The sequence below is a fragment of the Hippoglossus stenolepis genome, chromosome 7 (assembly GCF_022539355.2).
Source record: "Hippoglossus stenolepis isolate QCI-W04-F060 chromosome 7, HSTE1.2, whole genome shotgun sequence".
Classification (NCBI taxonomy): domain Eukaryota; kingdom Metazoa; phylum Chordata; class Actinopteri; order Pleuronectiformes; family Pleuronectidae; genus Hippoglossus; species Hippoglossus stenolepis.
In genome coordinates this window covers 478,673-502,990 of record NC_061489.1, presented here as the reverse complement: position 1 = coordinate 502,990, position 24,318 = coordinate 478,673, and the positions used below count along the sequence as shown (strand labels likewise).

Here is a 24,318-nt window from a genome sequence, read left to right as displayed (position 1 = left end):
TCATTACCAGCATGGTTAGCAACAGGAGCAGGCACATGCCTCCTCTCAGGCTCCAGCCATGTACCCTGAAGGATTTTTTCCACATAGCATTCGTTTCGATGTCTCACTATGGGATATGGAGACTGCTGTATTGCCAGACAAGCTTATCTCGACGACTGACCGCGTCACTTAGAAGTGAGATCCACAGAGGAGCCCACGCTCAAGACAGCATGGGTCAGGCCAGGGGATGTGACATCCAACCTCTAGAACCTTGCAAATGTGAGGGGAGAAGACCAGCTAGCTGCAGCGCAGATGTCTTCGATAGAGACTCCCTTGAACAGGGCCCAAGAGGTCGCGAGACCTCTAGTAGAGTTTGCCCGTAAACCAGTCGGAACCTAAAGGCCGGAGCTGGAGTAGGCCAACGCAATGGTGTCCACTATCCAGTGAGAAAGTCTTTGTTTGGTGATAGGTTTGCCCCAGTGGGGCTTAGCCCAGGACACAAACAACTGATCCCCTTTCCTTAAACTCCTTGTCCTCTCCACATATGTGTGTAAAGCACGGACAGGGCACAGCATGTGTAACGGCTGCTGTTCTGCAGAAACCATAGGGAGGTGGCTGAAAAGCGGACAGGTCCACTGGGGAGCATGGATTAACAACCTTGGGAACAAATGCAGGATTTGGCCTCAGCGTCACCACAAGGTTCCCCGGGGTGAACCGCACACACTCTGGATGTACAGATAGAGTGTAAAAATTACTCACACGATTAGCTGTAGCCAAAGCCAATAACAGAGCCACCTTCAGGGATAACGTTTTCATGTCCATGTTCTCCAATGGTTCAAATGGATGACTAGAGAGGGCTCCCAGCACCACTGCTAGATCCCAAGATGGTGACTTAGGTTTAGAGATGGGCAGCAACCTTTGTGCACCTTTCATAAAACAACAAACCAGGGGGTGTTGGCCCTTCAGGAAGGACAGGATTGTACCAACTGGACATTGAAAAGGGATTTCCTGTGGCTTAGCACACCACTCCTCAAACGCTCTCCACACACAGTTATAGAGATACCTAGTGGATGATGCTCTGGCATTCTGAATTGTGTTAACAACACTCTGTGATAATCCATTGAGTGTCAGAATAAACCACTCACGGGCCATCCCACGGGGTGAGCTGTTCCGGATGATGGTGAAATATCTGTCCGCGTGCCTGGGAGAGCAGGTTCCTGCGCAGCGGGGAGAGGCCATGGGTGCCCGTGGAGGAGCTGTCTCACTTCCGCCAGCCAGTGCATGGACGACCAGTGATGGGCAATCAAAATTAGTGACAGGCGATCTCCCGCACCCTGAGCAGTGTCGGGAGAATCAAAGCCAGAGGTGGAAACGCGTAAAGGGGGATGCGCAGCCACTCGCGTGCGAATGTATCCACCCACAACGGTGCACTCTGGTTGTGCAGGGAGAAGAACAGTGGGCACTGTGCATTCCCCCTCGACACGAACACATCCACTGTTGCACAGCCTAAACGTGACCAAATCTGATCTACTACAGCCGGATGAAGCTTCCACTCCGCGTAGAGAGGATTTCCCCTGGACAAAAGGTCTGCACCCAGATTCTGAATCCCGGGAACGTGGGCTGCTCTCACGGAGATGAGATGCACCTCGACCTACAGTGTGTAACTGTGGAGAACGTAGACCCCCCCCTGACTATATATACATATACACCACCATGTGGTCGTATTGTCCGTCCTCACTAACACATGATGTCCCCGGAGGAACGGCAGAAAATATTTCAGCGTAAGAAACACTGCCAACAGCTCCAGATAATTTAAATGGGCATGTTGGAGATCCGTGCTCCACACCCCATTCCCGGATCTGCCCCGAACACACCTGACAGGCTGGCGTCCTTTCTCACTACTTTCCTGCCAGATATTGCGCCCATGCGCACCCCCACTGTCAAGGAAGACAGCTGTTTCCAGGGTCACAGTGCAAGGACCCTTTCCAACTCTCTAACTTTAAAGTTAGGGGGGAGTGAAGCTCTTTCTGACACAGACGATCTCTCGGAGCCTGCTTTAGCTATACAACACTGCCCCCTGGTGGTGGGGAATGGCCCGTGAATCCGAGTACTACTGTGCATGCGCGGGCTGACTGACTGGGGACGAGTGGAACAGAATGTTTCACCACAGGTGGGACGCTGTCTCCCCCTGTGGTGTTATGGGCGAAAACACTGTGCTCCGCACCTCTGTTTTTTCATGCTTTAGTGTTTTTTGTGACCATTTGTAACCCTGCGCCCTCGGCTGTGAGCCTGGATGCGTTAGTGGAAAACATTTTATTGACACAAATTATGTGTGATTGCTTGTGAGACATTGATGTGGCGTTGAACAGTACCACATCTGAACCTTGTCTCCTCTCCTCTTGACTGGGACGCACGAACTGAGCTCCACGCCCACGTGTCGCCAAGAGGGAGGGGTGGAACTGGATCATTTCTCCCCGAACACACGGGATAGGTGGACTGCCAGGGAACGGCTGGCACATCCGCTCGCAGTGGGCGGGACCGCTAAGATGCCTTCTTCTTCCGCCTGGCCTGCTGACTGGGAGCCGGGCCTGGTTGAGCAGCCTGGGTTGACAGAGAATGGAAGGGCTTTTTAGGCCAAGTGGGTTTGGAGTCAGGAGGGCCGGTGGTGCTCGCGCCAGGTAACTGAGCCCTGGGGCTCTTCCGGATGCGGAAAGCAGGGAGGGCGCTCCTAGAGGCAACCTGAGTGAAAGTCTGCCTGAGGGGCGGCTGCGCCGCGGGCAGGTGTTTTCCTTGGGAGACAGAGCTGCAGAGTCTCATCCTCTTCGCCTCGCACCGCTTTTGCATTGAGGCGAGATCGGAGCCAAAGACACCCTCGGGGACAATAGGCATGTCCAGGATGTCCTTCTTTTCCCTTTCTGACAGACTGGTCAGATTCAGCCATCTTGTCCTCTCTTGTAACACCAACATCGACATGCACTTCCCCGCCGCCTCTACAGCGCACCGCTGGATGCGTAGGCAGATATCCATGATTGTGGTGATCTTTTCCCACGCGGGAACGTCAGCTATGTCGTCAAAAAGCTCCGCTTGGTATGCTTACAACATGGAGGTGACGTTGAGAGCCCTCCCTGTCAAAGCGGCCGCTTTATAAGCTCGCTCAGTCATGGCGGATTGGAAGCGATCAGCTTTCATGTGGAGGGTGGGGGCCCTGGATGAGGCAGCTGACAGCCGTGAGTGAAGGTGAGCTGCCATCAGGGGCTCCCGGGGCGGCATGCTTGCCCATGGCATGCTTGCCCATCCCTTCAAAATCCAGGGCGAGGGCGTGATCCAGCCCGAGACAGGCAGAGCAGACCTGGTGTGTTTCCTTAGTTCGAAATTTTATTTCCACAGGTGCACAGGCGAGGTGCATCGCCTAGTTGCGAGGTGGAGGGAAGCTTGGCAGCTTGGTCCATTTAGCTTGGTGTGCTAAAGGGAAGCGAATTATCTGGAGTGTTAACTCTGTTAGCTAGCTCTGTTGGCAGGCAGTGTGGTGATCGCAGGCTCCCAGGGCAGTTAGCTTGCTAGGAAGTAAATGCTCTAGCTAGTTTTAATAAAAAACTACCTATGGTGAAGGCAGTCGCATCGTCGTTTCTTACCACTAGCGTCCGGCGATGGAGGTGTTAGGTCTGGTCTATGGACAGTAGCTAGTTAGCAACGACGCGGATCAGAGTAGCTTGTTTGTGAAGTGAGAAGAGCTGTTTGAATGAAGTGTGACGCCGTGTCCACCGTATTTAAGGTGCGGCACCTTGACACAGACGTCACGCCTGCCAGCCACTCAGGGCTGGCGAATTTGTATAAGTGCTTATTTGAATAAGCGCGAGGGGCGTATCACATAATGAGACAGCGAAACGAATGCTAAGAAAACGAAACAAAAAGCCGGCAATAAAACACTACAATAACTCCCGTTGCAGGCCTGAATGTAGCTTGAGAGCGACGTGAGAGCTAAGTGCACTTACAGCAGTACGAATGGATTCCTTACTCTTAGAGGCAATGACACAGTCGGCTGCTCACTCAGCACTAAAAGTTCATCCTCCTCCTTACTCTGATGACAGGTGACAGACAGCAGCTAAAGTCCCACTGGCCATGAACAACAGTGACGGCTGGACTCCCTCGAAGCCAGAGGTGCAACCACGCTTCTAAGGTCACACAATGCGCTATCTGGTGCTCCTGTGCGGCTCCCACGTACATTTTTAAGAACAAGCGTGGAATTAGCTGAATATATATATATATTTATATATATATATTTATATACTTCTAATGTAGCTAGGAGCCACATTAGGAGAAACACACACTCCTTGGTGCTGCGACAAAAGACCCCACTATCTCCTCCATAGCTCGGACCTGCTCTCCTTTAGTCCCACCCTCTTGACCAATCAAAACCTTGGAAATGTTATGTCTCTCTATACTGACTAATCAGAGGCAGATAATAAAGGGAGACACCTAAAATAATCAAGATAGAGTGTCAGCCTACATGTTAGGAGATGTACCTCCAAAACAAACTATAGAGAGGTTACACATCTTAAAGTGACATACCCTATAGTGTTGCTACTGCATTACTTTATTATTATTAATGACACTTATAGACCGGGAATAAACCCATACACATAATTGAAAACCGATCATATCCAAGAACAATGGACTGAGCAAGGGCCAAAAGGCAAGGTAGAACTCTGGCAGGATTACGTCTGGACCTGGAAATATTTATTAAATCTAATCACACAGGACATAAAAGATGTTTTAAACATTTTGGAATTGGTCTTTGGATGCAGAGAAAAAATGTATTCTTGAAAAAGATATATATCTATATCTTCTCTTTGTAGAAGGGTTTACTAAGCGCCAAGTATCGACCCTACCTGTGAGGGCTGCTTAGTGATGTAGTGCATCAGAAGCAGGACATTGGTCCCTGTTCTCTGCTTTGCCTGTTCTTTCAATATTACAGTTCCATACTCCATTGAAATCTGCCCAAGAACCAGGTGGAAATCTGTGAGACTCAGGAGAATTTTGGTTAAAAGATCATAGAAACCAGCATCAAAAGTGTTAGGATCACAGGCAGAGGTCAATGCAATGTTTTTCCCATCTAAACCAATTTTAGCAATGGCAATCTGTCCATCAATATCAGCCCAGGAACCAATAATATCAAACTTCAACTTACGCTTACAAACTACCAACGTAGGAGCTGACGAGAAAGCAATAGGGTGGTAAAACGTATTTTCAAAACACCAAATACCACTATGGAGCAAATGTGTTTCCTGGACCATGGCAAAGTCAACATTTTTCTTTGAAAAATATTCTAGAATAGTTGTTCTTTTGTGTGGAATATTAAGACCCCTGGCATTGACAGAAATAAAGTTGAGATCAGTCATGTCTTTTATAATGATGTAATATGGAACATAGTCATGTCTACAGACAGGATGCAGTGACCTGGAACCCCAAAATAGCCATCCCCAAAACAAATAACCCTAAACTATAAAGAATCACAAAATAAAGCGAAGAAAAGTGAAGAGAAACCTTACTCTCCAACATTTCTGATAGGTCCACCATAGGACAAAAAACTAAAATCGATGAACCATAATTCTGCCTACCACCAACCATTTAATATGGTGATATCACACATCACATAACATCCAAGCGCCCCCCTCTCCTACATCACAGATAGAAAAAGAAAAAGAAAACTGTTGAGCTTGGTGAAGTAGCAGAGCTCAAAAAATGCCTAAAGCTGTTACATAAATGATGTGTGTGTGGCCTGTGAGTTGGCAGACAGCTTAATATTAAGTTTTGTATTGTTGTTGATATTTTATTTGTGTATGTTGTGAAGATCTGTCAAGAGCCAGGCCTCGAATTGCAGTGAGGAGGAAACGAATGGCTGACAAATCAACCAGCACCTCAGACCCAGTCACTGAGGATGACCATGTACAGGTATACACACACACCTAACTGTAGGCATTTGTTTATGCTGTTACACTATAGTTTTAAAGTCATTAATGTGTCATTTATTTTATCATTAAGTGTCCAGGCAGGTGAATACTTTAGTATGCACTGTACAGAGTATAAAAAACTTCAGTTACTCATGATTTTTTTTATTGTAATTACATTTTTTATTCATTTTTTTGCGTCTAGACTTCTATTGCAACACGTAGCTTTCAGAATTATTAATATCACTACAGTGTTCAAAATATTTCACGAGAGAAGGTCAAACTTCAATACAATAGAGTTTATTCTTTCACAAGAGGTAAACCTGAGCACCTCCGGAACCCAACTTAAGACTAAACCTTGATACCATTGCTTATATTGTCCACCTTCATCTCTATGTCTTTTCATCCAATCAGGAGATGGGTTTCTCCATCCCCTTTTTTTAAATCTAGTAGTCTATCTCCCCCTACTGTTCCATATTTTGAATGGTATCAAAAGCAATTATGTTTGGCCTTATCTTTGACACTTAACAAATCTTATTGTGTTTTGGAATTTCCTGACAGCAGTTTCTATTTTTGACTTAAGTATGTTTAGGAGATGGCAGATTGTACCTTTAAAATTTTGTGCATATGTCACCACACTAGCTATATTTGGTTAATAGTGTTTTTTAACGAGGATATAACTACCCGTCGTGCTTTTTTAATGAGGATATTTAGTGGGGGTACACCATGGAGAGAGAATATTTATGATTAATCATGTGCACTTCAAACCGAGGGTGAAATGTATGAATAGTGAGAGCTTCTCATCATGAATATCTAATATTAATAAGAACAGTTCAAACACAGACTACAATGTTTAACAAAGGTTTTCTTCCACAATTGTTTTGTTGCCAAGAAGACAAAATCGTGGGTGTAAAGGTAGAGCCGAACCCAGCCAATTCAACAATATTCCTAGGCACACTCCTAGATCATGTACAAGTACTGTATGTTCCCAGCTCACTTTTACACTTCCAACTTTTATGAAGTCTAGTTGGTGTCCAGTAATATCGGTGTACTATTTTATATTAGATACATTTCCCCCCCATAGCTTTTCTGATGTTTTTCCCTTTTTTGATACCTTATTATAATATTGATTGTAAGGTCCTTCTCAATCTCTGATAATTTTGTTATACTGCTTTTCTATAAACTCCGAAATCTCCGAGAGAGCATTATAGATAGATAATTAAATTGAGAAGGTACTACCATTTCGACTATATTCACTTTACCCCAGAATGATAGCCTTAGAATTATATATTTTATTTTGCTCAATAGTGGGACATAATTTAAAGTATTTATTTCATCCAGATTTAATAGGCACTTCATTCCACGTGTCACCCATTTAAAATTGAACTCAGAGACTGGATTTTAATCACTGGCTTACCCCTGATTTTTTAAGTAAAAACAGTTTTCCCTCCCTGGAGGGTGGTAGTCTGTTACAGTTGGGGCTCAAAGGTACAGGCTTGAGGTCAGTGGGAACGTTTCCTTATGTCTGTTGCCTAAACAGTGCATCAATTGGAAAAAAAGATCATTCTTAAACATAAGTCTGTCTTTAGTTTTTCTTGCTTTTCTGTTATACATGTTTGTAGAGGACATTACTTCTGCAAACCAATGTATCCTTTGTTAGTGTAACTGACATTCTGAGATGCCTTTGTTTGTGCAGATTTTATCTCTGAGGAGCAAGAACCTGGTGGGCATCACTCTAACCAACTGTGGAATCACGGAACTGGTCCTCAAGGACTGCCCCAAGATGATGTTCATTCATGGTAACACTGATATTTGATGACTCAGTGATGTTTTTTGAATTATTAATCTTTTTAAATTAGCTAATAGCTGAACTTACAATCTAAAAGCTGATACAGGAGGGAATGGTGTGTTGGTTAAAAAAAAATTCAAGTGTTCCTTAATTCAATAAAGTGGTCTCGAATAATTCTGAGCTTAATTTCACATTAATGCTTTATTCACATTAAATGAGATGCGTGTTAGCGAATAAATTATAAGGATCATAAAGAATTATGCCTTGATAAAAAGAAAGATGGAATCCAAACCAAACAATGATGATCTGACACTACTTTTACTTCTTAAAAAGAAAAGAAAGATGAAATACCTGAGTTTGATGAAGAGAGGAGAGCTCGGTGAGTTCCACTGCTCGGTTCAGGAGCTTAAACTGTACCACAGCTGCTTCAGGACGTATTTCAGGATGTCTTTCGGGCAGTTTGAAGAACTGCTGCCACAGCTGGCACCAAGACAATAGTTCTTGAGTATTTAAATTGACAAAGGTCCATTTGAGGAGAACATTCATTCATTACCCTGCTTTGGTACAGGCTTCTCTGTTTACTGTGTTAATTTATGGACTCTAGAATAAAGTTCTATAAGCCCTCACATTCACTGAGTTTTACAAACATAACTTACAGCATTTTATCCTAAGTCTCTATGCTGAGTCACTCGCTGCGCTGTCTCTTTGTGTTTCTTCCCTCTGCAGCCACCAGATGTCGAGTGTTGAAGCAGCTGAGAGTAGAAAGTGCCCCCATAGTGAACAGGTTTGACTATGCTCAATGTAAGAAGCTGGACATGGAACAGGTCCTGGATCAAATTTTGAGAATGCCTCCTGAGCGGAACCGCATCATCTATATGCGCCCTATGCATCGGGTTGGTAATCTTAAAAATTTAATTAAATTGTTATAAGGGTCCCTCTATCTCTATCCTCTTCCTTCCTTTTCTCTTCCCTTGCTGGATCACTGTTTTTGTCTTTCTCCCGTCTTCAGATTGACACAGTGGCATTGGAGCGTCAGCTTTTCCAGGGACCATATCCCTACCACATTGCCGTAGTGCACGAATTCAGCAACCCTCCAAACATAAGGAACAAGGTTCGCATTCGCAGCTGGATGGACACAATAGCCAACATCAGCCAGTGAGTAGTATTTCACAGATGAGTCTACCTTTGTATCAGTTTATGGCAAATATTTGCCACGCAGTGTTGGTTCTCTCTGCTGTCTCTGAACCTACGATGTGTTTACTTTTCTAAGAGATGGCACACTAAAAATTTGTATTGGTAGTGTTGTTTCCACATTGAAAACAGTTGTTGTCATGGTTTGACTAATACTAATGGAACTCCCACACTCTCGACATTTTGACACATACAGGTGCAGAGAAACAGTCTCTCGAAATGCTTGGCATGTGTGTTCAGCACTACATTTACACACTTGCTCCATCGGGTGCACAATGGAGTAATCAATCTCCTTAACATAGTTTCTTATTACAGTGTCAAAATTTCATATCATAATTATAGTGACCAAAATGATCACAGTTATCAGTATTACTAAGGTAATGTTAAAATGTCCTAAAATGTTCAAAAAGTACTGATACTCAAACCGGTATATAAAGTATTATATTTGAATAATATATAATTGATGAAAATTATAATATTATCATTTATTAATGACATTAATATAATGATAAAGAAACTAAAATATAGCCAACACCATATCAAATTTGCGGGGGGATGATCTTTTTAAAATACTTTGGAATGAAAACTTCCCGTAATGCAGGTTTATATTAACACAACCTTAAAGGGGACATAGCATGCAAATTCCACTTTGTTAGTGCTTCTACAGGTTAATGTGGGTATCTGGCATGTCTACCAACCCAAAAACTCTGGGGAAAAAACACTCGCGCGTTTTGTTATAGTTCCTCTAAGTCAGAAACGTCATGCTTGAGCGACTCGATTGCGCTTCCTGGGTATTGTGTCGTAACAAGGAACTGGAAGTCTCCTCCATGGTCTTGGCCCCCACCCCCCGTCCCCCACACTCGTTACTTCCGGGTTTACACCGGAGGCTGCGAGGCAGCGCAGCGCCGTTCCCAAGCACGCAGCCGGGCTGTTCACACGGGACGAGCATTTCTCCGCTGGTCAGCCCGCGATTCACTCACATGTGGCATTTGTCTGGATCGTTGGGACCGGGAGGCTGCAGCAGCTGCTCGGGAGCGACCGCTCGCTCTCCCGTGCGTGAGCTGGAATTTGTGTCAGCGCCACACAGCAGCAGTGTGGAGGACTTCCGCAGTGTTCAGCGCTACTGTAACCCCCGAACCCCGACATTCAACGGGTACAACAACAAGCGGAGAAAGCAGAATCGCGGGCTGACCTTATATACACAGTCTATGGGGCTGACCAGCGCGGAGAAATGCTCGTCCCTGTGAACAGCCAGGCGGCTGCGCGCTTGAGAACGGCGCTGCGCTGCCTCGCAGCGGTCTTCCACACTGCCAGCTGTGTGGAAGACTTCCGCAGTGTTCAGCTCTACTGTATGCCGGGTTACAGTAGTTCCGCCGGGTTACAGTAGTTCCGCCGGGTTACAGTAGTTCCGCCGGGTTACAGTAGTTACGCCGGGGTACACCGGACGCGGAAGTGCCGCTGCGAGGCAGCGCAGCGCCGTTCTCAGCGCGCGCCGCCTGGCTGTTCACAGGGGACGAGCATTTCTCCGCGCTGGTCAGCCCCATAGACTGTATATATAAGGTCAGCCCGCGATTCTGCTTTCTCCGCTTGTTGTTGTACCCGTTGAATGTCGGGGTTCGGGGGTAAATGATGGTCTTCATAGCCCCCCCCACCTCTCTTTCTCTCTCTGTCTGTCTGCTTGTGTGCTTGTAGTGGATGGGCAGAGGGGGACATTTAATTATGTGATTGGGAAAATTAAAACTCCAGGACAACAAGGGGAATACAAAGTATGGGATGCATATTTGATAATTTATATCATATAAAATATGTAATTTATATCGTTTAAAATCATGGGGGGAGAGGGGGGAGCTGGCTCATTAGCATTTAAAGGAACAGGCAGTCAAAACAGGTCACTCTGTGGAGGGCTGTTTTATACAGGGTAAAAAGGGTGCTGTTTTAAATGATCCTTGTGGTATTTTGACCAAAGTATGTTACAGACATTTCATTAAGACCCCAAGGAACCATATCAACTTGTGGTAAAATGGGCATGCTATGTCCCCTTTAAATAAGTAAAGCAAATGTGCACGGTTGTAGATATTGTTTTTCAAAAGTCTTGGCATAATCATTTGTCAGTTAAGTCATGTCAGAATATCGTGATAATGCTGAATGCTGCTTGTTTCAGTGTGAGTCTCTACTTCCTTTTACATAATTTAAAGTCAAGTTTCTCTCCGAGCAGAGCAGGGCAGGAATGGAGGAGACAGGTTGGCAAGTTGCTATGCTAAGTACAAACATCTGAAAGTTTGGGGTCGATGGCCATCCTCACATCACTGCGCATGTGTCAGTGTTTCAGGTCTGTCAGCCGCTCTGTAAAATTTGTAAAATTTACAAGTTTTTACTCATTACATTACACGTCTTATACTATGGTTGTTTTAAATAATATATTGTACTGGATTTTTAGCCATTGGTTATCTGGATTTTGAATACAAACCACCTAAAGTTATATACTACCATATAAATGACTTTAAAATGTTAGTACTGAGACACTGCCAATTTTGTTTCTAATTGTGAAACACAGATTGGTGTTGATTTCTTCTACGCTAAATAATAATAACTTTATATGTATAGCACTTATCTAAATCAAACAACTGCAACTCCAAGAAAGAAGCGGTGTGAAGCAGTTAGACACAGTGGAAACGCCACCTACCCGGTTATGATTGGATTTCTCTTCCCCGTTCTATATGCAAAGGCACGCCACTGGACATTTTGTGCCCTATGAAAGAATATAATACTGACCTAAACCACCCACCAACCTCAAACGCATTTTACTCTTCAACAGCCCCAAATGAGCTAGATAACCACTCCACATATACACTGTGTGCACAATTATTAGGCAAGTTGTATTTTTGAGGATTCATTTTATTATTGAACAACTACAGTGCTCTCGGCCAATCCAAAATGTTAATAAACCTCAAACCTGAATATTTAAGAAAGTAAAAGTGAGGTTTTGGCTTTCTTAGGAGAATATCTATGTGTGCACAATTATTGGGCAACTATTAGTGTGCAGAATCATGATGCAACTAAATGAAAAACGAAAATTTTCCCATCACTTGTTTATTTTCATCTGTTAAAGTGAGAATAATAAACAAACAACTCAAAATTTACAAATAAACATTTCTGACATTTCAAAAAAAATAATCAGTGACCAATATAGCCACCCATCTTTTCAACAACAGTAATAAGTCTTCCATTCATGGATTCTGTCAGTTTCTTGATCTGTTGACGATCAACTTTTTGTGCAGCAGCAACCACAACCTCCCAGACACTGTTCAGAGTGGTGTACTGTTTTCCTTCACCGTAAATCTCCCGTTAAGAAGGGCCCACAAGTTCTCAATAGGGTTTAGGTCAGGTGAGGAAGGGGGCCATGTCATTATTCTTTCATCTTTAAGGCCTTTACTGGCTGCGCAGTGATGAGTACTTTGATGCATGCGATGGAGCATTGTCCTGCATAAAATCATGGTCTTCTTGAAAGATGCAGACTTTTTCCTGTACCACTGCTTGAAGAAAGTGTCTTCTAAAAACTGGCAGTAGGTTTGGGAATTGATTTTGAGTCCATCTTCAACCCGAAAAGGTCCAACTAGCTCATCTTTAATAATACCAGCCCATACCAGTACCCCACCTCCACCTTGCTGGCGTCTGAGTCGAAGTGGAGCTCTGTGCCCGTTACTGATCCAGCCACGGGCCCATCCATCTGGTCCGTCAAAAGTCACTCTCATCTCATCAGTCCATAAAACCTTTGAAAAATCTGTCTTCAGATATTTCCTGACGTTTCAACTTATGTGTCTTGTTCAGTGGTGGTTGGGTTTTAGCCTTCCTTACCTTGGCCATGTCTCTGAGCACTGAACACCTTGTACTTCTGGGCACTCCAAGTAGGTTGCAGTTCTGGAATATGACAGCACTGGAGGATAATGGGTTCCTGGTAGCTTCACATTTGATCCTTCTCAAATCTTTGGCAGTTAATTTCCGTCTTTTTTTCTCAACACATTTCTTGCGACACTGTTGACTATTTGCAACAAAACGTTTGATGGAAATCTCTTTTTTGGCCCATTTTGCCTGAGGAAAAGAAGCTGCCTAATAATTATGCACACCTTGATATAGGGTGTTGATCTCCTTAGGCCACACCCTCCCTCATTACACAAATACACATCACCTGATATGCTTAAATCCAATAGGCATTCAAGTTTATACAGCTTGGAGTTGGAAAATATGCATAATAATGATGATATGGTCAAAATACTCACTTAATAATTGTGCACACAGTGTATATATATATTTTCAAAGTGACGTATGGACTTTGTTGTGCAATAGAGATGGACAATATAAATAAAAACCTTTTTTTAAACACAATAATGAATTTTACATCAACAAATTACTCATAACATGCTGCCTGGAGATGGATGCATAAGAATTAGAAAATGGATAGTTAGTTTAACCTGCTAGTAAATGTATCCAGATTTTGATGGGGTGTTATTTGATTTAAATAGATCTTTAAAAGATCAGTGAAGTTACATTGTTTACATTTTCAGCTTCTTAACTTTTTTCTCCCAGCTGTTGTGCCAATGACTTAAATTTCAGAAGCCAAACATAAATGTTTGCAACACTTCCTGTACCCTTTTCAAAATTTAAGCTCTCCAGCGTTTCTGTTCACTGAATCCATTAATTTGTATAGTACTGGTATTTATGTAGGACTAGTTTTATTCAAGGAACTACATTAGTCACACCAGAAACCTCACAAAGGCTGTAGTTATAGGCTATTAAAAGTTAACGTAAAGAACTTCAGGTGATAGGCAGGTCTCTCTCTCTCCTCACTCTCTCTCTGTCTCTCACATACACACACATGCTGTTAATAGATAAAAATATCATTCTAATTACATTAACTAACTAATAATAATAACAATAATAGTGTTCTCTGAGGGTCCTGATCTGTGCTTGGCCCTTGGAATCGTCCTAACTCTAACGCTTTAACAGGCTTTCACCCGGGAGTGGTCCGCTGTGTGTGACTCCAAGGTAAACACATACATCACCCCGTTTGCAAAGATGAAATTGGTTGGAAAAAAAAAACAGTGGTTCACAAAGTTTGTAAACTTTCTCTTCACTCAACAACTCTGAAAAGTGCACGATTTTAAAGTGATATCTCCAAAACACCTTGAGGGAATTCTTTCACATTTGGCACAAACATTCACTTGAGCTTGGATCTCATCTTGGCAGCCCAAGATTTTAATAAAACCCAGTAACATAATTTTTCATGATGTTTAAATGCAGTCTCATAAACTCGCGAATCAAACAAACACTAAGTAAACTTCATGTACTGATCAGGTCCTAATAGCTGATGAGGGTTTATTTGTTAAAGTGAGAGCAGGTAAGCAGGAGAGGGGAGGAGGACACAGGAAACTCCAGCACGATACAAACCAACTGCAGCTTCTGCTCTGATTATGAAGCAGTGGCGCTGATTATTGAGCAGCTGGGGACCAGAGAGAAACTCTGTATTTTCACTGTTTCCACTGTTCTTCAACATATTCACTTACCGGCTACTTCATGTTAACGCTCCTTTTATCTCACTGTGTGTCTGGGAGCACAAAAACACACACACATCTTTGCCCGCTTCTGGTATTTCACAGGATGGCCTGATATGATGATGATTTTAAAAAATTTACTAAATAGTTCAACTTTCCCAAAAAATATTTGAACGCTTTTATGCACAACTCTGCACACTACACAGTAATGTTAACAACCAAGCTACATCCAGCAACTCTGCTCTCTATACTAGTCACCTTGTTTGTTTCAAGCCTAACAAATCCACAGCAAATAAAGCATACTCACAGGTTGTTATCCAGACTCTCCTGTATCTCCAGTATGTCCAGTTGGAACTTCATCATTTTTCAGAACAAAATGTTTGTAAAAGTCTGCAGTGAACTAGGAGCTATTCAGGGAGCAGTCCTTGGTGAAGTGAGGTGGACACAATAATAGGTTGGGGTTACATTGTTGAAGGAGAGTGTTGAAAAATACATTTTAACCACTGACTCCCAGTGCCGGCTCCTGCAAACTTTCTCAGGGGGGGGCAGTTGTTGCGATGATGGCTAAAGCCGGGTTCACACCGGACTCGGAAGCGCCGCACCGCGAAAAGCTGTGCGCCTCCTTTCCGCCCCCATCTTAATCAATTGGGCTGTTCACATCGGCTGCGATGCGCCGCGCAGCGCCAAGGGCGGCTCGCGCCCTGCACCGATGGTTTCGGCGTCTGGTCTATTTTTTCCGCTCGCCGCGAGCGTATTGCGCCAGAATACACACTGAAAATTGATTTTAAACGACATAAATGACATATTATATATGATATAAATGATCATATATGAATCCCATACTTTGGATTTCCCTACTGTTCTCCTGGAGTTTCAATTTCTCCCTTTTTTCCCCCACATGATGAAATTTACCCATCTGCCCCTCCAGAGAAATGCGCGTCCGGTGTGAACAGCCAGGCGGCTGCGCGCGCGAGAATGGCGTGTGCGGTGCTTCTGCGTCCGGTGTGAACCCAGCGTAAGGTTACCTGTTTAATGGGTAAATAAACTCAAGTCAGCTACACATTGTTTCATTGTATTATGCACATTTGCATAAAATGTGTTTTTTTCTGGTCACCTCACATAGCAATACCAGTTATTCTGTAAACAGGTCTTCAATAAAATTACTTTGACTCTAAAATGACTGAAAGATCCCCTGTGGTCAACAGATAAAATGTCATCCATCAGAAACTTTGAATATGAAGAGAGACCTGTTTTGCCACTACTAAAATAAGTGAGTCATCAGATAACATTTAATTAAGGTTCAGCAAATCAAGAACATTTATTTTGTAGCTAGCTGTGTTATTAAACAAAGAAATTAATGTTGGCATCGCCTTCTATACTACAGCTAGTAGTGCAGATCACAAAGTATCCACTGATTGGCAACATAAGACAAGGATTGTTCCTAAGGCTACATATTTGTGAACAATTACAAGTACTGTACTTCAGTACAATTTTTAAGTAGGTACTTTACCTGATAATTTCCATTTCATGCTACTTTATACTTCTACTGCGATACATCTCAGAAGAATGTTTTACTTTTTACTTCCTTTGATAACTTACTTAAGTTACTAGTTACTTTTCAGATTTAGATTTTAATAAAGAAAAATGAATGAGTTAAATAAGATGCATTGTTGTAGAATAAACTACTAACAGTATAGAGATGAAGACAAAATTGTCCCTAACAACTAATAATACTTACTTACTACATTTTTGAACGCAGGACCTTTCCATGTAACAGAGTATTTTTCTTTTGTGGTAGTTCTACTTTTACTTAAGTGAATGATCTGAATACTTCTTCCACCCCTGGCCATTTATTGGTTCAGCCTCAAGACAACATTGGATGTAAAGACAACTACTTTATAGAGCGGAATAAAGAGCAGTGGAACTGGGGCTGACAATCTCATCAAACTCGTCTCTCTTTCAAAGGAGCAAATTGATTGATTACTCCCTCCATGGAAAGCATGGCTAGTGCATTCAGACGTTCCGGTCCCATTGCATTTCCCAGGAATGTCTTGATTCTCTTTAAGGTCGAGAAACACCTCTCTGCTTCAGTCGTTGTCATGGGAGTGGTTATGAGGATGTTCAACAGAGCCAAAGTCTCAGAGAAAGTATCCTGGAGGTGAAGGAGAACCTTTCTTTGGCATGGGCCAGGATTGTGTCACAGACCTGTCGAAAAAATTATAAAAATAAAATATATCAATAACACAAACACATAAAGTGTGTGTGTGTGTGTGTGTGTGTGTGTGTGTGTGTGTGTGTGTGTGTGTGTGTGTGTGTGTGTGTGTGTGTGTGTGTGTGTGTGTGTGTGTGTGTGTGTGTGTGTGTGTGTGTGTGTGTGTGTGTGTGTGTGTGTGTTACTGAGCAGTTCACACTATGAGTAAAAAAGACTCCTACCATTCAGCCCTGAATGTAACTCAATGTAATAAACTAAGTTGGTGATTTTCCCTTGAGGACTTAAATGGTCAATAATAAATGCTGATACCTCTTTGGACAGCCTCTGCTGCTCCTTTTCTCCCAGGGCCCTCCTTGAGGTTCCTGCTGTCATTTGCTGCTGCTCTTGAGATGAGCTTTGGTCCCTGAAGGCAGACAGAGCAACAGTGTTTGTTAGTATATGAATGAGGCAGTGTCAGTAACAATGCCCACAATTCCTGTTTTAGAAAATCGTTCGTTGTTCGATACACCTTCTGGGAATGGCTTGGAAAGTTTCCAAATTGATGTCTGTGCTTAACTTTGTTACACAAAGAGTAAAGAGTACAAAATCCAAAGATGCAGATGACTAAATTAGTTTTCTACTTTTGAGTGTCTAAACCTTGTAACCATCACAACATGCATACATTTGATTATGACAAAGTTCTATATCGAGAAGGTATGAACAATATTATTTGATCTTATCACTGCTTGTGAAGCTCTGGAGGGCACGTTTGATGAAGACTGAGTCAATATCCTTCTTCTGCAGCTGCTGATACATCATGGCAACGTAAGCAAACACGTGCAGGAAACACTGGAAATCATCATCCTGCAGCATCCTCCGGAAGCCAGATGCCTCCCTCACTGTGGCACTATCAAATGAGTTGTCTGTCTTGATGGTTTTTAATCACTCTATGCGGTCATCTAGGTTCTCATAAACAGTGTTCACAATTCTGCTGTTGAAGTTCCATCTTGTGGATGATGCTCTTGACAGCCTTTGTGCAACAATCTGGTCAAGAATGCCAGTGCGCAATTCCACTGATATCGGAAAAGAAAACTCACTGCTGGGATGCAAGAAGTGGCTTGCTGCATAAAGAAGTTAAGCTGATGTGCGTAGCAATGCACATAATGGGCATTTTCATAATGTTCATGCATCTTTTGCTGCACACCAGCCCTCTCTCCCATCATCACACTGGCACTCGTATGCTTGCGCGATAAGTTTACCTTTTTTTCCTCAGAGATAAGACTGTTCAGTCTATCCAAAATCACACTGGCAATGGAGTTGGCCGTTGCGTCCAAGATAGGGACAAACTCAAAGAAACGTTCGTGCACAGCATGGTTCCTGTCGATGTATCTCAACACAAGAACCAACTGAGTTTGGGTAGAAACATCCATGGTCTCATCTGCTTGGATGGCTACGAATCTAGCCGACTTCATCTCATGCATGATACGTTCCCTGATGACTGATAACATGCAATCCAGTAGCTCATTTTGCACAGTCTTTGACGTGCCCCTGAAGACTGTTTTCAGGTGTTCCTCAAACACCTCGTCTAGCGACATCACTAAGTCGTCCAGTCCACGAAAAATCCCAGGGTTACTGGAGCCCTCATTTTCATCTTTGCCTCGCAAAGCTAACTCGAATACTCCACAGAACTTCAAACAATCAATAAGACGGGCTAAAATGTGACGATTCTTGTTTACCTCATCGTTGTGACGGTGCAGAACTGACCTGTGGCTCTCGCTCAACTGAGTGGCAATGTTGACCCTCCCAAACACCGAAAATTTCAGGCAACTGTCCATATGCATCTTTGATGTTTCGTGCTTTTTCACCTTCTCTGACAGATGCATGTCACTGACACCCGTAGTTGTCCACGCTGTGTCCGTGCTGCCATCAGGGGTGAAATATAGAATACAGGGGTAGCAAAACAAGGCGTTAGCTAGTTCGCATCCTGTTAACCAGGTTTTCCGATCATACCAGCTCCATGAAAATCCCCACTTATAGCATTTCCCTCCTTTTGTAGATGCTTGCTTGATGTTTAAATTTTTCGCTCTCTCCATGCTCTCTTCCCTCCTCTCCTGATACAAAAATATGCATGCCCGTAGGAGAGTTTTATGGATGGGTGGGGGAGTGTGCTGTCTGCTGTGAGAAGGGCATTAGAAGAGAGCGAGAGAAGTGAAACAATAAGAATTTCATGCTGACGGCTTAAAACATTCACGTGACCATTTGTACACGATGGTCGCAATATAGTCATTTAATACATCTCACGTGGAACAAGCCGGGATATATTGAGTATATTTGATATATCGCCCACCCCTAATAGCAACTAAACATAATTTTAATTAATATAAACACAGACAGATGAAGATGGTTATTAGACATCATCTTCTTAACCAAGGTGAAGTCGGAAGAGATGTGTCTTTAGCCTGCGGCGGAAGATGTGTAGACTTTCTGCAGTACTGATGTCAATGGTGAGCTGGTTCCACCATTTTGGAGCCAGGACAGCAAGCAGTTGTGTAATAAAAAGTCCGGACAAAATATCTGCTTTTGTTAAAAAATGTTCGGTGACAGTGAATGCTTGCTGGTGCTACTTATGGCCAGAGTATTTAGAAGCTCCCCTGGTTTCCACTCCTTCCGGCATGTTTTTACTACACGTAACAAATCCAAGTTGCTTGCTATGCCTGTGTTTTGGAGATTTGCAAACTTTGGCTGATGCTGGACGTTATTGACTAAATCACCACATTAATCATGGTAATTAAAGATTGAAATGGTTCTACTTTCTGTTGGGAATTTTATTACAGTACATATTGATACCAGAAACTGCTTCATCCCTTGTCAAATCTCACCAGCTCATTAAACTTCTACCATTAAGAACTGGGAAGCCAAGTCATTTTTCGCTCCTATAGGTACTGTCAGTTGGCACTTTATTTGGAACACCTATGCAATCAACTACAATCCACTTAGGCTGCTCTGCAGTAAAAATACTTTTCTGATGGTTATGATGTTCAGTTGTTGCACTGTTCACATGCACAAGGTGCATCTGAAGGAGGATGAAAAATAGAAACAGCTCTCAGTAGAATACAAATTAATACAATGCCACCTTAGAGAATTTACACATTTCCCACTAAGTCACCACAAACTGAAGCCTGTAATATCACAGCTGTGGGTTTGAACTTACATTCAAGATACATTGTTCAAATGTACTGTACCTGAGTGTGTGTGTGTGTGTGTGTGTGTGTGTGCATTTAATACATAGCTGCTTTCAACTTGATGTGTAATTCCTTAGGTAAGCATACATAAATGAACAGTTTTCACCATGTAGAAAAATGCACTAGGAAGATGCATGGACACACAAGAGATGGACAGATGAAGCATGTTTGATTAAATAGATAGTTGAGCCAAGAGATAATCATACTCATTTGAGTTACTAGTATCAAGTCCACAAAATTTCCTTTTTATTTAGAGATCTGTAACAACCAATCTAATGACACCCAAAGTTTAACTCATTATTAATGTTTCGTCACTCATACATTGTTGTAGTATGAGACATATGTTATTCGGAACATTATCTGTGACTCCATCTTCTGATCACTGTGTTTGTTTGTCTTTCTCCCAGAGAGTTAATTAAGTATGAGTTCTTCCCAGAGGCCACCAGGACAGAAGAAGATGTCAAGAAGTATCCCAGATACCCTTGGGGCAGGGACATCTATACACTGGAGGGTAATAGAGTCATGCCCATACACATCAACCACACAGTGTTTTAAAATGGAGATTTAATTGGCAGCCACTTGACAAATTCAATGAAAACCAGTACAAAGTGTCTGAGAAAGGTGTCAGAACATCTTCAAAAGTCTGTATCTATGGTGAGAGTCCTTTTGTCAAACTTTTGTCAGGTAGTTGATCCCCCTACTAGGTAGTGGGTCGTCTGGGTCTGATTGTTTAACATAACGACTCACAACACAGGACAGACCCACATAGGTTATATGATACGCTACATTTTTATCCTCCTCCGTCTTGATTCAGAATCAGCTAGCCATGCCCAGTATTTTTATACATGCCACAGAGCATGATGGGATGTTGAAGGGATGTGAACTGACAAGTTGATATTTTAACAGACCACCAAGCAATTCACAGTCTGGAGACATGAGTCCAAGATTCTTACTCACCATTAATGTCTCCTGTCATGTTGTTCAGGAATGGTGGATGGGGCTCCCTACAGCATGATAACTGACTTCCCCTGGCTGAGAACACTGAGAGCAGCTGATCCCAACAGCTATGCCCGCTATGACTTTGAAGATGATGAAAGCAGTGAGTGCAGTCAATGCATCATTGGTCTAGTAGGCTCTCCATGTGGTAGTTCTCTAAATGTACACACTCTTTATCATAGAAGCCTTAAAATATTTTTCTCTGGTTTTGTGTTGTTTGTTAGCCACCATCTATGCCCCACGGCGAAAAGGCCAGCTGTCAGCTGACATCTGCATGGAGACCATCGGGGAAGAGATCTCAGAGCGCCGACAGAGCAAACAAGGAGTATTTCAGAGAGTAGTGGTCCTCTTCCTTCATCACTGTGATACACCAGGAGAACCTGTGGATGATGATTACATCTAGACAACAGAACACTCCTGTCTATGACATTAGTGGGATCCATGCACTGACAGTCGTGCTGCAGGCTATGGCCTGAACTCCGGTCTGAGGAAAGATTTGGTTTTGTGAAGACACAGACTCTGTTTACTGTGGGATCTGAAGATCACTCCTGTGTCCTTACAAACTGTATTGAACATGATAACTTAACTTCATGGATGAGGAATAACTACATTTCTAATGCACTGGGTGGTGCTGGTATCAATGGCTTTTCAGCCATTTCAGAGAAATTGATCATCTTACTGTATTATGTCATTATTTGAATAAAAACTGTGGCTTTCAAAATGAGCCACTTCTCCAATATAGTATTGCTCCAAATAAAGGCTTGACTCTTTGTGCTGTTCAGGCATGAGCCCAGCTGTCAGCTCCTATTTGTTTGTCATGCTACCACGGAGAAGACTCACAGAGACGGGCTGCCTACCTTGTTTCCACCCATGGCTGATCGCAGACACAAATGTCAAACAAACCATACTTTTTAAATAAGTTTCCCTCAGATTATTTTTCTGTCAACTAAGATGTTGGTGGCTCTGGATGGTGGATGTTTTTTTTAGACCAGCAAGAACAAAATGAAAAAAAAACGAGTTATTCAGTCCAAATGAACTTTTTCTATGAGTTTTCTTTGCACGTTTGACCCATTGGATAGAGATTAGGGAACTAGATTTTATAGCCAACTCCTGTCCACTGAAAGTCATGAATTAGATCTGCTCCAACATGCAGCTCACATTCTTACTCAGCCATGCAAACGTAACATGTCTGACATGTCTTTAGCACATTGACATGCTGAGTTTCCACTGACTCAGGCTAAAAGCAGTGGATCAGTTCTTGACGTTTGAGTTGCTAATTCAGCCTGCAAATATAAGAATGAACATATCTGAATCTACCTTTAGGTGATCTGTTCTATATTATCATCGACCCAGACCATTTAGCAAAATTTGTTCTGAATTTTGAAATTGGATTCTAATAATTTTAAATTTTCTTTTACTATTTCACTATTCAGATAGTTTTCCATCATGGAATTAAATCAGACAGTTTGATTTAAGCTATGTACATTATGACAGATTGAGAGGGTCCATTTCCAGCTCAGTAACCAGAACATGAACTGAAGCATCAACCTGTTGGAATGTGTTTGAAGGATTAATAGCCCAAATGGGTTAGATTACTTTTCTTCTGGCATCAGATGAACATCTTTGTTGAAAACATAAACAGAAAGTGCAGTGTACAGGTTAAAGTCTGTACTTCTGTTTGTGTATTGACAAATGTACAGATGTCATGGTTGATGATATGCTTCCATGGTGTTCATATGTTTATAAAGGAAGAACAAGACTATTTCAGATAAATAAAATAAAATAACAGAAAATAACTTTTGCCTTTGTTGTCTTATTTCTGTATCACAATTGAATGAAGTTATCCTCATATCATTAGAGATTTACAAATGTAGAATAACTCTGAAACCTGAGTTCCCTTCACACATAAAAAAAAAAAAGCCTTCATCCACATCCGAGTATTGACTGGGAGACCAGGGTGCGTTCGGAAAGTCCAAATAATCTCCTTTCCTAACCTTGAACCCGACGCAATACGTCACAAGGTCAAGGAATGTTGTGAAGGAAAAGCCATGGAGTTAGGAAATGAGAAGTATGGTGCAGATAATATCCAATTCCATTTACACTTTTAAGAACAACTTTATAACAATAGATACACACAAATTGTATGGTAGTCTGTGCTGTGGGCTGTTCGACGGATTTAATCAAGTTTCCTGTCCGAAACAGAAGAACACGTCTTGAGAAAAGATGTTTTCAGTTCATACAGAGGGCACATTTGATTATCAGATACCCACAGAAAAAAACTAAGTAGATTTAGATCATGTCTGGTCAGGATAGCGACCAGACATATGTAAGGCATATGTTTATTATTTACCAGAAATGTTTAACGAGTAACCTGTTGCTTTCATCTTACATAAGCCGTTTTCTACCCACGTCTGTATGATTGGCATGGGGGTCGCAGTATTATCTCTCAATTATCTATCTTCAGATTGTCTGAAGTAATCGTATCTTTTTCTATGTACTGATAAGCCTAAAGCTTATATTGTTTCATAAATCCCAACATGTTTTATATGCCAGCAGGGGGCACTGTTGCACAACTTGTTTTCATTCACTGCATTTAACAGCCACAAAGCCCACAGCCATCAACATCTCCACTGTCTGATTAGTTTATTATGAAACTTTTGGAGAAGTTGTTTCTCATTTTAAACCTTACACTTGTGTTTCACCAGGTGCACTGTGTTTTTTTTTACATTGATTTAATCTCATCTCATAGTACAGTTAGTTGTGTTTTTAAAGCATTGGTCCATATATCCTTTATCGGAGAGATATGAAAATACTTGTCTTTTCAGATGCATCGAACACATTCAGAGAAAAAATCTTTACATTCCTTAAATTAATGTGCTATGTTTCCCACATGTTTTTTCAATTAAGAGAGGAAAAATTTGTAATTTATGGTAGTACTTGTTGTAAAACAGTCTGACAATAGAATACCACTTTCAAGCAGCACCTACCATTGACAAACTGTGCATGCCAGCCAAATACCTGCAACATACCAATCTAGAGAACGGCTTATGACGATCTGTAGTGGAATATGCAGCGGAGCCACTAGTGGCATACCATACGATTTTCATGCTGTTCGTGCAATCCAGAATCACCTGCTCCAAACGAGTGCTAAAAAGCTCAAGGTTGATGCCGATTGTCGAATTTTTAACAAGTTATGGAATACTAAGTATTTTTTTCACAGAGTTTGGCGGTAAAGCTGTGTGCTTAGTTTGCGACAAACGTGGCTGTATTGAAAGACTACAGCTGGAATCTGGGAATATATCAAAGACTGTCTGATTGACTCTGTAGCGATACCCTGCACCCGAGAAGACGGAGTGTTTTCTAAATCTGTCCCTCTCAAGGTGAAAAATTACAAGTGGGTACATCACAGGAAATCGGGAGCTACAGCTTAAAA

At 42.3% G+C, this 24,318-nt stretch overlaps 1 protein-coding gene across 3 annotated transcripts in view; it reads left to right on the top strand.

Annotated features, from left to right (window-relative positions):
* Positions 1–22,681, top strand: part of fbxo38 (F-box protein 38) — a 54,394-nt gene extending 31,713 nt beyond the window's left edge. For 2 of the 3 annotated variants that reach the window (XM_035162414.2, XM_035162415.2), the window contains 7 exons: positions 5,831–5,931; positions 7,624–7,726; positions 8,443–8,609; positions 8,726–8,871; positions 20,297–20,400; positions 20,875–20,988; positions 21,110–22,681. In XM_035162414.2, the coding sequence (XP_035018305.1) occupies positions 5,831–5,931; positions 7,624–7,726; positions 8,443–8,609; positions 8,726–8,871; positions 20,297–20,400; positions 20,875–20,988; positions 21,110–21,288 (914 nt within the window). In that variant the 3' untranslated portion in view covers positions 21,289–22,681. The other variant, XM_047340683.1, reaches the window with a different exon arrangement.
* The last annotated feature ends 1,637 nt before the right edge of the window (positions 22,682–24,318 follow it).